At 50.3% G+C, this 12790-nt stretch overlaps 1 protein-coding gene across 5 annotated transcripts in view; it reads left to right on the plus strand.

Annotated features, from left to right (window-relative positions):
• CAPN5 (calpain 5) overlaps nucleotides 1-2684 on the plus strand; it is a 56891-nt gene extending 54207 nt beyond the window's left edge. For all 5 annotated transcript variants that reach the window (XM_053561847.1, XM_053561852.1, XM_053561850.1 and 2 more), the window contains one exon: nucleotides 258-2684. In XM_053561847.1, coding sequence (XP_053417822.1) covers nucleotides 258-440 — 183 coding nt within the window. In that variant the 3' untranslated portion in view covers nucleotides 441-2684. The remainder of the gene's footprint in view (nucleotides 1-257) is intronic.
• The last annotated feature ends 10106 nt before the right edge of the window (nucleotides 2685-12790 follow it).

Genomic DNA, 12790 nt, shown 5'->3' on the forward strand with positions numbered 1-12790 from the left:
ACCCAAGGTCAATAGTAGAGCTAATAATAACAGATTTAACTATATACATGGAAAGAGCTTTGACTGATGGGGTACCTGAGGCTCTGGGGGGGGCATGACCTTGTCCAGGTTTCACAGGGAGGCAGATAATCCAGGCTTCCTCTTCCTCAGCCAGGCTTGCACTGTGGGAAGCAGGTTCAAGGCCCTGCTACCCCTATCCCCTAGTAACCCCATAGATCTTAATTTCTGACTTTTCACAATCTTCTCTCCCCTTCCAGATCTGGAACCACCGAATCCTGAAGGATGAGTTCCTGGGCCAGGTGCACCTGAAGGCTGACCCAGATGACCTCCAGGCCCTGCACACCCTCCATCTCCGGGACCGGAATAGCCGGCAGTCCAGTGACCTCCCGGGCACTATTGGTGTGCGTGTCTTCAGCAGTGCCTCCCTCATGGCTGTCTGACACTGCTGAGCTACCTGGCTCTGGCAGTTCTCACTACCATCTGCATGTCCCCACCAGGCCTAGGACTAGTCTGAGACTGAAGACACTGGGGTCCTTTTCCCAGTCTTCCACTGACTTACTATGTGACCTTGAGAAGTCTCTGCCCCCACTCTGAGCCTCAGTATCCTGAAGGCCCCAAAACATTCCTTTCTTACGGGGGCATTTTTTTTTTTTTTGAGATCTAAAATAGTCCTCCCCACCCCAGTGTCACCACTGTTAAGGGACTATATCCATGAAAACACTTTGCCAAGGCCATGCTGTCTGCTGAGGCATGCCAAGAAGATGTCACTTGTTTACACACATACTACCATATTCCCAAGCTCCATTCTTGTCCCTGCATCCCAAGCCCACCTTGAGTCTCCCAGAACTCACTTTCCCTATCACTGACACCTGGTTTTCTGCCACCTTGCAAGAACTGGCTTCTGGATTCCTGCTCAGGCATGAAATGGGTAAACGTGCAGGTGACATTTGTTCATTCTGTAATCCTGTCCACTCGCCCATCCATTTATTCATTCAACAGAGATTTGCCAAATGAATAAATGACAGCCTTGAGGCTCTGAGGTGAAGTGGGGGCCTCCCTGGCCTCTGCCTTGGGCCTCGCCTCTGTCCTTAGGTCCTCAGGTCCTCTCAGAGGCATGTGCAGTTGCTGCAGCTGCCTGCTCATTCCAGGTTCTGATTTCATTCCCAGCCCCTGGTTTCAGGTTCCTAGAGGGTGTGGGCGGGGGGGGGGGGGGTGAGGAAGGAGTATTTTCCTGTCTCCTCTGCTGATGCATGCCTGGGTTAGTGGTCCAGGGGCCTCGTCATGGAGGACCATGGGGACCCGAGGAGGAGGCAGGTGCTCCCAGGCTCCCCCAGCCCTGCAAGACCCCAGCTTTTCCTGAGAGAAGGGACTCTAGGGCAGGTGGTACCAGGTACCAGGCCACCTCTTGGGCTTGCAGGAGATGGTGACTCTGTCACCTGCCCAGAGGCCAATCCACCACCACTCCCTCAAATGCAGCCAAGGAGGCTACAGTGCTCTCCTTGCTGCCCGGACCAAAATGTTCCTTTGAGTCTTTAATGTTTTATATTCTTTTGGTTGTAAAATTCTCACTTTTAACCAGTGGTTTTTAAAGAAAATGAAAAGGCTGAACCTCCCTTTTCTTCTTGAACTCCAGTTTTGTGGGTCTCCTGATTTTGATTCCACTCGAGATGGGACACTGGAGAAGGCGTCCTACTCAGAGGAGGTCCTGAAGTGGATGAAAAAAGGGTGTTTTGAACTTGGGTGTCTTGCAAGTTGGCACAGCCATGATCTTGTGTGTTGGTGCCGCTTGGGATCTCTTCTAAACCAAGCATAACAGTTGGTTCATGTATGGAAATTCCTCTTGGGAACCTGACTTTTTGACTCCAGAGCCCACCACCTGGCCAGGTGACCGGGCTGGAGATGCAGGTTTCTCTGACTTTGCCTCCTGCCCCCATGGCTGGCTCTGTTCCTGGGCCTTGGCCTGTGAGGGGCCAGGAACTGAAAGACCAGGAGGACAAGCTGGGACCTCCCCTTGAGAACCTGGGCCTGGGGGCGGCACTCTGCGCATGACCAGGAGCAGGTTACTTAAACCTCCTGTGCCTCGATTTCCCCCTTCTGTAGAGTGGGGCCAATGATTCTTGTTTGTCAGCACTCTTAGTAACAAGTGCTGGATAAGGGCAAAACACTCCTATTTTCTCTACGTGTATCTGTATGTGCACACACTATATATGCATTCATGCAGTCCCCACATCTCAATGTCTATTTCAAATGAAGCTCCTGTGGTGGGGCTGGAGAGGTGAGTGCTAGGGAAGCCAGCATGGGCCCCAGCACTGAGTCCTGGGTCTTTGCTCAGCCACGTCCCCCTGGGATTTAGGAGCAAACCAGGGCCGAGTGGCAGGCCTGTGTGGGCTTCAGCCTGGGGGCCAGGCACTGCCTCCCACCCCACACACCCGCTGTCCTTGCTTCCTGCCTACGGAGCTAGGCCAGGCTGGCTCCTGGCTATGCAGGCCTCTCTTGTCCCCAGGAGGCCCTGGAGAGGGCAGTTGCTTTGTTCACTTTATGCACTAATGGAGGCCTTGGAGTCCCCACTTGCACATGGGTGAGTCCTCAGCCTACCCAGACCTGGGCTTCCGTCCTTAGGCCCACCACAGGTCAGAGGAGAGGAGGCCTGTCCTGTGCTCAGAATAAATGTTACCACAATGCCAGAAAGACCTTCCTGTGTCTGTCTGTCCCTCTGGGGAAAGGGACAATGGAGGGAATATTTCTCAGGCCTGGATGACTGTCCTCTGGTCAGAGGGATGAGAGAGAGAGGACCCTGCTGCATACTCAGTGGAAATCCTTTCCCTCCCTCCCACAAATTGATGTGGGAGCAGCTTTGTGCCGAGTGCCATCCCAGGCACCAGGGGTGCAGGAATCAGACACAGTCCCTGCTTTGGTACAGTGTACAAACTAGTGGGGAGAGCAAATACAAATACTCTGTTGGTGACAAATGCCAGTGTTGGGGGCTCACTGAGGGCTCTGTTAGCCTTCTGCGTTAAAGGAGGCTACACTCTGGTCTAATGATGAGGCGGAGCCACCCGTGCTGGCCACGGAGATGGGCTGTGTGGGCCAGGCTGTTGAGAACAGTTGTGGGCAGCTTGGCTCAAAAGCTGAGGTGACAGCAGGGAGAAGCATTGGAATAGATTTTGAAGGCAGGGCAGACAGAATCCAATAATAAATAGGACTTGGGGAAAGGGGCTTGAGTGTAGTATGAAGGCGAAATAAACCAAGATACCTAAATTTTCACAGGGTTGTAAGAAGAGGGCATTATGAGTCGGGTGAGTTGTGTGGCTAGTTCCTGGAGATGTTGAGTGCAGTGCTTGGAGGCCACTCTGTCTCCTATCTCTACAGCTTACCTGCGCTCTGTCCCCACTGCCAGACGTGAGCCTTGGGCACACTCCTGCTTCTCCCTGGGTCTCACTTTTCCCACCTGTGTTAGGCTGATGCCACCTGGAAGGCTCAAAGAGAGAGCATTTGAGGAGTGACAGGTTCCAGGGCAACTCTCACCAGAGCTGCTGGGCTAAGGTGTGCCTAGTATCCTGGGGTCCTCAGGGCTCCAGCAGAGGCTGCCTTCTACCAGTGTTGTTGCTGGACCTTAGTACCAGGAGAGCAGCTGGTGCCTATGCCCAGCAGGTGGCACTATTGGGCCATTGGTTCTCACCTCCACGCTCCACCCCTCCACACCCCACCCCGCTTCTGGGCAGCTTCCCTGCAGATGCATCCCAGTTAGGGAGGCTGGGGAATCCACCCTTTGCCAGCCCAGAGCTGCCCCTGGAGAGGGGCGCCAGTGGGCGGCTGCCAGGTGCTGTGCAGGTGGAGGGGAAGGAGGACGTGCCAGGTCTCAGCAGGGCGGCCTCCAGGTCACTGTCTACTCTAGCACCTTCCCTTGGGAAGCTATGCGCCAACGCCAGCACCTAGTCCACCCTTAAAAGCAATTTTGGAACTCTTTCTGGGATGGCCATCAGAGCTGTCATCATATTACCTGTGATGTCCTGAGTGTCATCAAAATGTCTCCCTTTCAATATTTCCTTTACCTTCAGGCAAAGAAAAAAAAGTTATTGGGAGCTGGTTAGGTTCCGAGGAAGGATTTTCCAATACAGTTTTTCGTTTACTGGATAAATACTCCCTCACAGATAGTATCATGTGAGCTGGTGCGTTGTTGTGATGCAAGAACCATTAGTTATTGGCCAAGATTTTCAGTTAAGATTTTCCTGTTTCTGTATTGTTGTTTACTTGCTGTGCTTTTGCGATGTTTCCATCAGTTCTGCTCGTTACTGGCCTCCCTGCCCTCTCAGCAGTGATGCTTTCTTTCTCCTAGAAAAACATTTAATCTATTTGTGTGCTGCTGTTTTTTTCAGAGTACTATCCCCATAAACTTGAACTAACATGTCCCTTGTTTCACTTCTACTTTTACCAAGTTTAACAAGAAAGTCAATGTTTGTTGGTTACTCTAATACAAACTCCGACATTCTTATAAGGGCACACAACACACAATAACAATAATAAAAACCACTCATCAAGATAACACCATCCATCAAGATGAACACAACTGTGAGACACTGATATACCAAAGATTATGAACCCTTACTGGATTGTTTATACAATGCTTCCAACATAAATGCATGGTGGGAAGTTCATGAACTTAATTGTCAGGCCTTGTAGACTAACATGCATCCTGTGGGGGGCAGTGTTGAATTAATAAGCATCCTCGGGACACAGCTGAAGGGAGCCCTCAGGGGAAGTGGGTCTGGAGGGGGGGGGGGGCGTGTGCTCAGGGAGGGGAAGAAGGCACCAGAATGTGGGCCTTGCTCGGCATTCTGCCTCCTGCTGTGCCCAGCCTGGCCATTCCCTCTCAGAGTCCCAGCCATGTTAGGGAGGGCAAGCCGCCCTGGAGGAGGGCAGGCAAGGGCTGAGGCCCCAGAACATCAGTGACCAGGTCAGAATTAGACAGGGCCTCCACGGGGGCCTCCTGTCCAGATTCTAAGATAGTAGGCCAGGTACTACAACTGACAGGAGGTGCCTGAAGCCAAGGTGCGCCCCAGGCCCAGGTCGCACACTGATCAACAGCACAGTCAGAGAGAGACCCTTGCTCTCTGCCTCCCCATCGGCCTGCCAGCGCTCCACACAGAGCCCTGGGCAGCCTCTGGATGAAAGTCCCAGCCCCAGCACAGCCCGCCCCCCATGCTGATGTCACTGCACCCAGACCTTGGAGGCCCCCTTTGGCTCCGCCTCCTGGGAGAAGGCTTTGGAGTGAGGAGGGGAGGGTGGCAGTGCTGGCTGGACAGTTGCCCTGGGCAAGGAAGAAAGGGAGAGACAGTACACAGGGAAAGCCGGTACACAGGGAGACAGCCAGAAACAGAAAGACCCAGGGAGACATCCAGAGTGAGCCTTGGAGCAAGAGGGAAGCGTGTTTGCAGACTGTCCTGGGTGTGTGACCCCAGATTCCTGAGCTTCTGTACAGGTGGGCGCTGTACCCAGGCTGCTGGGGCACTGAGAGTAGGCAGCTGGGACCCAGGTAAGGAAAGGCTGGCCACTGTCCTGGACATTGGGAGGGGGGTTGCTGGATATTGGGGGAGTCGCCTCTGGAGCCTCTGCCCCCATAGCCACCTGCGTCTGGGCCTGGGCTCCCTGTTACCCTTGAAGGCTCAGTCACAGCAGCCAGTGTATGACACTGTCCTGAGCTTAAAAAGATGGAGGCTTGTACTCCAGAGAAGGGAAGAGGCAAGAGGCATGGTGTCCATCAAATCATCTCTGAGCTGGGACTGGGGTGTGGGCCATCCTGGGGCCAGAGGAGTACACATGCTGGGACAGCAGAGACATACATCTGGTCCCTGTCTCTTTGTCTAGTTTGCTTTCTCTCTGATACTCTTTATCTCTTGCTCTGTGTAAGTCACTTCCTTCCTCTGTGCCTCAAATTTCCCACCTGTGAATGGGAACCACAGAGCCCCATCAGCCAGGCTTGTTGTAGGGATGAGGTGATACCAAGCATGGCATAGAAATAGCAATACAATCTGTGTTCCCTGTTGTCAATTCAAAAAGAAATGGACTTAAACATGGTCTAGTTCTCATTTTTTGGAATAAAATATCTCATAGTTTTCCCTAATATGTGGCCCTTAAAATCTGTGCCCTCACCACTCTCCATCCTCCAAAGCTCTGAATCTTTAATGGAGCCCTGGGCTCTTCTCTGACCCTCGTGGTTCATGCTGACATAGGGTACAGGCACCAAGGACCGGGCACCGTCTTCAGATGTAGTGCCTCATCGCAGCTGCTTGATGGCCTTTGCTGAATCCACTTCCTAGCCAAGCAGCCAGATGGGTGCAGGTCTTAGGAAGGGCAGTGTGCTTGCTGTATCCCAGAGCTCCAGGGCAGGGGTTAGGGCTCAGGTGTCAGGCAGTGTCATGGGCAGAGGATCAAATGCCCCAGAGCCTCTGAATGGGCCCTTGTGAATAATTGATGCCCATCCTGGGAGACAGGTCAGGAGTCAGAGGGGGCTCATGCCAGGGCCTATGGTCTGGGGCTTCCTAGGAAGGCCACAGTCCCACAAATCCTTCCTGAACCAATGTCTGAGCCTGGCCCTGTACTGGGCAAGGCTGCAGACCTGTGATGGCTCAGAACTATTCCCTGTGGCCATGCCCGGTCCTGGATTAACTCCCCAACTTTGGGGGCAGAGCTGGGAAAGACCCTGACCCCGACAACATTATGTATATAGTCAGGAGGGGATAAAGGGAAACACAGAGGCTCTTGGCAGCTTAGGAGTAGTCAGGGAAGGCTTCCTAGAGGAGGTAGTACCTGCGCTGAGCCATGAACCACAGGAGGGAATTTACTAGTCAAGATTCTAGGTAGAAGGGCCCTGGATGTATGCAAAGGCCAGGAGTTATGAAAAGGCCGGCATGTTTCAGGTGTATTGAGTAGGTATGGTCTAAGTGCAAGGGTACGGAAGGAGGAAAGGAGGGAGAGAAAGCACCGAGGTATCAGTAGGGGCCAGATTGTGCTGGCACTTAAAAGTCAGGCTGGGGTGCTGAGGTCCTCCATCCTGAGGGCAATGAGTCCTCTAGAAGGGTTTCAGGCAGGGTGTGCCCTGAGTAGGTCATGCTCAGCCCATGACCTTCTTGGGCTAGGCCACCCCACATTCATAGGGTAGCCCTGAGTTGGGAGGCTGGAGATTTAGTCCCAAATTTGCTTCACCTTGCTGTGTGCCCTAGGGCATGTCTCAGTCCCTCTCTGAGTCCCTTTGCCTGTATGTCTGGGGTGAAGCTTGACTTCCTAATTTCTAGGAGCCCTTTGGGATCTCTGAATGACAGTGGCCAAGAGAAGAACTGAGCTGCTTTGGGCAGTGAAGCTGGTGACTGTGGTTGAGGCTTAGGTCATGTGAGCTGGGCTCTGGCCAAAGGGAAAGAAGCCAGGGAGGGTTCCCTCCAGGGAGGAGGGGCTGGGGCTTTGTGAGGACCCCAGGTGACCCCTAGCCAGACTCAAGGCTGCCAGGACTGGCCTCCCAGAGGGCATGACATGGCCTCTCTCCCTACAGAACTGTGTCCAGCCAGACAGACAGCAGGAGCATCTGACTAGGGACCATGGTGATTCTTCAGCAGGTGAGAGCTTCCACTTCTGTCCCCCCAGCCACCCCCATGCTCTCAAAGCCAGGGATAACCTCTCTGGGGAGCTCACCCTGCCATCCCATGTTCTCCCATCCATATGCTTATCCGTGCAACACCCTCCCCAACCTTTCTCCTGGAAACTTTCTACTTAGGTTTCAAAAACCAGTTGTGAAACTTTCCCTTGACTTCCAGGCCCGGTCCCTCTGATGTGCCTACTGAGACTCCCCTCTCTTGCAGACTCACTCCCCGACTCCAGGTGGAAATGATTGAGTCACACACCCCTATGAATCGCAGACATTCCAGGCAGTGGAATAGCATGTGCAAAGGACCCAATGTGGGAACGTCCGTGGGGATAGGGGAGAGGAGGCTGGCAAATGCCCTCAAAGCCAGGTCAGGAAGTGCCTTGAGCCTTATTTATCCTGAAGGCCTTGGGGAGCAGTGAGTGAGGGTGACATGGCAGCCCTGGACCGCCCTGGGTTTTACAGGAAGAGGCAAAGGTGCTGCCCTCAGCTGAGTCCTCTACCTCCTCTTCCTACCCAGGGCCACAATGGCCTCTGACTCTCAGCCCTTCCCCGTGATCAGCCTGAGGCTCTAATGAGCTCCTGGGCTCCAGAGTGGGAGCCAGGAATGTGGGCCCTGAGCCAGGTGGGCCTGGTGCTGGGCCTAGGGCTTGTAGGTCTGTGTGCTGTGGGGGCCCAGCCAGCAGCTTCCCTCCTCCAGAGTTGCCAGGGACCACTTGCTTTGCAGCCCTGAGGTCACACACGACCTGTGCATTTCTGTACAAGTGTGTGTACAAGAGAAGGCAGGCTTCAGGGCACGATCAGGACAGATCTTCTGTCCCAGGACCTGGAGAAGATCCCCTTGGCCTCCTGAGAGCCTGTTCAAAGGCCCATTAGAGGTGGCCAGGATGTACAGGAGAAAGAAAGTCTTATTCACTGAGTGTTTGCTGTGTATAGAGACCTGGAGGTCAGGCCCCCAGTTCCCCATGGGCTGCCCTCTGGCTGGCTGGACACCCTCATGTGCCCTCCCCTGCTTCCCTCTTTGAAAACTGGCTTACCTTATCCCATGGTAGCCTCTGCTGGGAGCAGGTGTCTGCAGGTGAACAACAGCCTGCCTGGTTCTCAAACAGGAAGTACGTTTCTGGTACTTGTTTGGTCCTGAAAAAGGTCCCAGCTATGGGGAGCTGGCCAGCTCTGTGGTTCCACAGGCAGAGGTCTATCTTGGGCTTTGCTGTTGACAAGTGGGAGGACCTTGGGCACATTACTCAGCCTTCCTAAGCCTCAGTTTCCTCATTTATAGAACAAAGATGAAAATTCTTTTTTCCAAGGCTGCTATTGTGAGTATAAAATGCCATGGAAAGTGCCTCTTCCTTCATTCACCTCCCTGATCAGCCACTCTCCCCCTCTCCTCCTGCCACTTCCTTCCCTGTCCTGAAAGATCCACGAAGCCCTCGGTGTCCCCTTCTTGCCTGGCTGACTTTTACTCAGGCCTCAGCATGGCCTCTTATTTCTTTTGGGAGCCTTCCCTGCTGTGAAAATCCCAGAGTTTGAATCTACTCTGCCTTCTTTCCAGGCCTACCTGGGGCCTCCTGGAGAGCCCTGGAAATGACAGACAGCCTTCCCTCTGCACTCACTGTCTGCTCTGTCCAGGGTACCAGCCCACTTAGGGCTGGAGCTCTGTGCCGAAGGAATGAATTGTGATTGCACCATCATTTGGAATGATGTAATGGAATCTTCGTTCCATTACTTCAAGCCTAGTCCCTGGGACCAAATGGCTGTGGCTATAGGCAAATTGCTGAGCCTAGTTTCCTCATCTGTAACAAAATGCTGATAATGGTGGCATAGGATGTTTGAGAAGGAAATGTTAAATGCATTTAACATGCTGAGCCCAATGCTTGACCCAGAGCTCAATACAGCTTAGTTACCTTGAGGGCTGCTATTGATAAAAATAATACTAAGAAAATCAGTGGGGAAGACAGCCTAGAAACCCAGGCAAGGCCCCTGCAGCTAGGACTGTGACAGCCAGAGTGCAGGGATAAAATGGGAGGGGAGGAAGCCTGGAAAGGCTGGAGAGGCTGCTGGCCTGCCTGGGAGGTGGCCGTCAGGGAAGGCTGTGAGACTGCTGCCATCGTTCCTCATGAACATACAGAGACAGAGATGTCAGGGAGAAGGACTTGCCCAGGGTTGCAAGGCCAGCTGGTGCCAAGGCAGGAACAAGAACCCAGAGCTCTATAATGACCCACTCTGTTAAAGACCACAAGAGGGGCCTTTTTACCCCAATATGGCATGATTTCCAGCTTTGTGATGCAACCAGGATAGGGACTATGTGTGCTTGGCCCAGATTTGTGGGCAGAGGAGCTTTGAAGATAAATTTGTGGGCACTGACAGCAGTTGGATCGACGTTTTTAGTGAAATATAAATGTCTCCTTTGTCTTGTGTAACAAGTTTTGACTTAAAGTCTATTTTATCTCGTAGTATAGACATCTCAGCTGTCTTTTGGTTACTGTTTGCATGAAATACTATTTGCATGAAGCCCTTCCACTTTTCACCTGTTTGTGTCTTTGGCTTTAAAGTGCATCTCTAAGGCTGGGCTCAGTGGCTCATGCCTGTAATCCCAGCACTCTGGGAGGCTGAGGCGGATGGATTGCTTGAGCTCTGGAGTTTGAGACCAGCCTGAGCAAGAGCAAGACCTTGTCTCTAAAAATAGTCGGGCTTTGTGGTAGTCCCAGCTCCTCAGGAGGCTGAGGCAAGAGAATCACTTGAACCCAAGGGTTTTGAGGTTGCTGTGAGCTATGACATCAGAGCACTCAATCCCAGGGAGACTGAGTGAGACTCTGTCTCTAAAAAATAAAAAATAAATAAAGTGGATCTCTTGTAGGCAGCAAAAAAAATATGTGTTTTTATCTATCTTGCCTCTATACTGGAGAATTCAATCTATTTACATTTAAAGTAATTACTGATAAAGAACTAACTTCTGCCCCACTGCTATTTGTTTTCTATGTGTCTGTTATCTTCCCCTCTCAATTCCTCACTAATGTTTTCTTTTGAGTTTAATTGATTTTTGCCTAATGTGCTGTTATGATTTCCTTCTTGCTTCTACCTCTGCATATTTTTAAAGTTTTTTCTTTAATAAGTATCCTTAGGTTTACAATTAGCATCTTAAACTTACAACAATACAGTTTGAGTTAAGGCTAAATGAGTTTTAATAGTAATAAAAATTATATGTAGCTCCATCTCTTCCCTCTTTATGATTTTACTGAAATTATGTCTTTGTACATTGCATGTCATTAACATACATTCATCATTATTTCATGCATTTGTATCCTAAATCACATAGGAAAAAACAAAAAGGAGTTACAAACCAAAAATACAACCACACCGGCTTTTATATTTACCTACATAGTTACCATTACCAGTGTTCTTTTTTTTTTTTGGTAGAGACAGAGTCTCACTTTATGGCCCTCGGTAGAGTGCCGTGGCCTCACACAGCTCACAGCAACCTCCAACTCCTGGGCTTAAGCGATTCTCTTGCCTCAGCCTCCCGAGTAGCTGGGACTACAGGCACCCGCCACAACGCCCGGCTATCTTTTTTTTTTTTTTGGTTGCAGTTTGGCCGGGGCCGGGTTTGAACCCGCCACCCTCGGTATATGGGGCCGGCGCCTTACCGACTGAGCCACAGGCGCCGCCCACCAGTGTTCTTTCTTTCTGTGTGTGTTCTTTATTTCTTCATGTCACTTTGAGTTAATGTCTAGTGTTATTTAATTTTTTTATTGTTGCAAAAATACACATAATAAAATTTGCCATCTTAACCATTTTTCAGTGCACAGTTCAGTGGTATTGAATATATTCATAATGCTATACTACTATCACCAGCATCCACCTCCACGGTTCTTTCCATCTTGTAAAATTAAAACTCTACACATTAAACAGTAACGCCTCATTCCCCTCTGCTCCCAACCCTTGGCAACCACCATTCTACTTTCTGTCTCTATGAATTTCACTACTCTACATACCTTATATAAGTGGAATTGCAGTATTTGGGGGGTGGCTTGATTTGTTTAGCATAATTCATGGCTCATTCACGTTTTAGCATGTGTCAGAATTTCCTTTCTTTTTACAGCTGAATAATATTCAATCACATATACAGGAGAACGTCTGTAAGTTGATTACCCAAGGGACTGTAACAAACTGGTCAACATAGGGAGGTGGTTAACACAAGGAACTAGGCCTACTGTACTGATATGTACATGTGGTGCATGTCCAGTCAATGAAAATTATGTCAACTTAAGGAGGTGATCAATGTAGGGAGGTGGTTAATTGTGGAGGTTCTACTGTAAATATCACATTTTGTTTATTCACTTCATCAGGTTTTTAGCTACTATGAGTAATGCTGCTATGAACATGGGTGTACAAATATCTCTTCCAGTCCCTGCATTCAGTTCTTTTGCGTGTGTACCCAGAAGTAGAATTGCTGGATCATAAGGTAATTCTATTTTAAAAAATTTCGAGGAGCTGCTACACTATTTTCCACAGTAGCTACATAATTTTGCATCCCAGCAACAATGCACAAGTGTTCCAATTTCTCTATATACTTGCCAATATTTATCTTCTGTTTTTTTTCATATTAGCCATCTTAATGATATAAGATGATATCATTGTAGTTTTGACTTGCATTTTCCTAATCATCAGTGATGTTGAGTATTTTTTTCATGTATTTCTTGTCCATTTGTATATCATTTAGAGAGAAATGTCTATTCAAGTCCTATGCCCATTTGTGAATGGGTTGTTTCCTTTGTTGTTCAATGTCCTTTAATTTTTAGCCTTTCCCATAGGGCAGGTCAACTAGTAATAAATGCCCTCAGCTTTTGTTTGCTTGTTTGTTTGTTTAAAGACAGAGTCTCACTTTATCACCCTCGGTAGAGTGCCTTGGCATCACAGCTCACAGCAATCTCCAACTCCTGGGCTTAGGCAATTCTCTTGCCTCAGGCTCCAGAGAAGCTGGGACTACAGGCACTCACCACAATGCCTGGCTATTATTTGTTGCAGTTTTGGCCAGGGCCGGGTTTGAACCCACCACCCTCAGTATATGGGACCAGAGCCCTACCCACTGAGCCACAGGCGCTGCCCAGCTTTTGTTTATTTGAGAATGTCTTAAGTTCTTCATTTTTGAAGGATAGT

This window comes from Nycticebus coucang, chromosome 14, assembly GCF_027406575.1.
Source record: "Nycticebus coucang isolate mNycCou1 chromosome 14, mNycCou1.pri, whole genome shotgun sequence".
In the NCBI taxonomy this organism is placed as follows: Eukaryota; Metazoa; Chordata; class Mammalia; order Primates; family Lorisidae; genus Nycticebus; species Nycticebus coucang.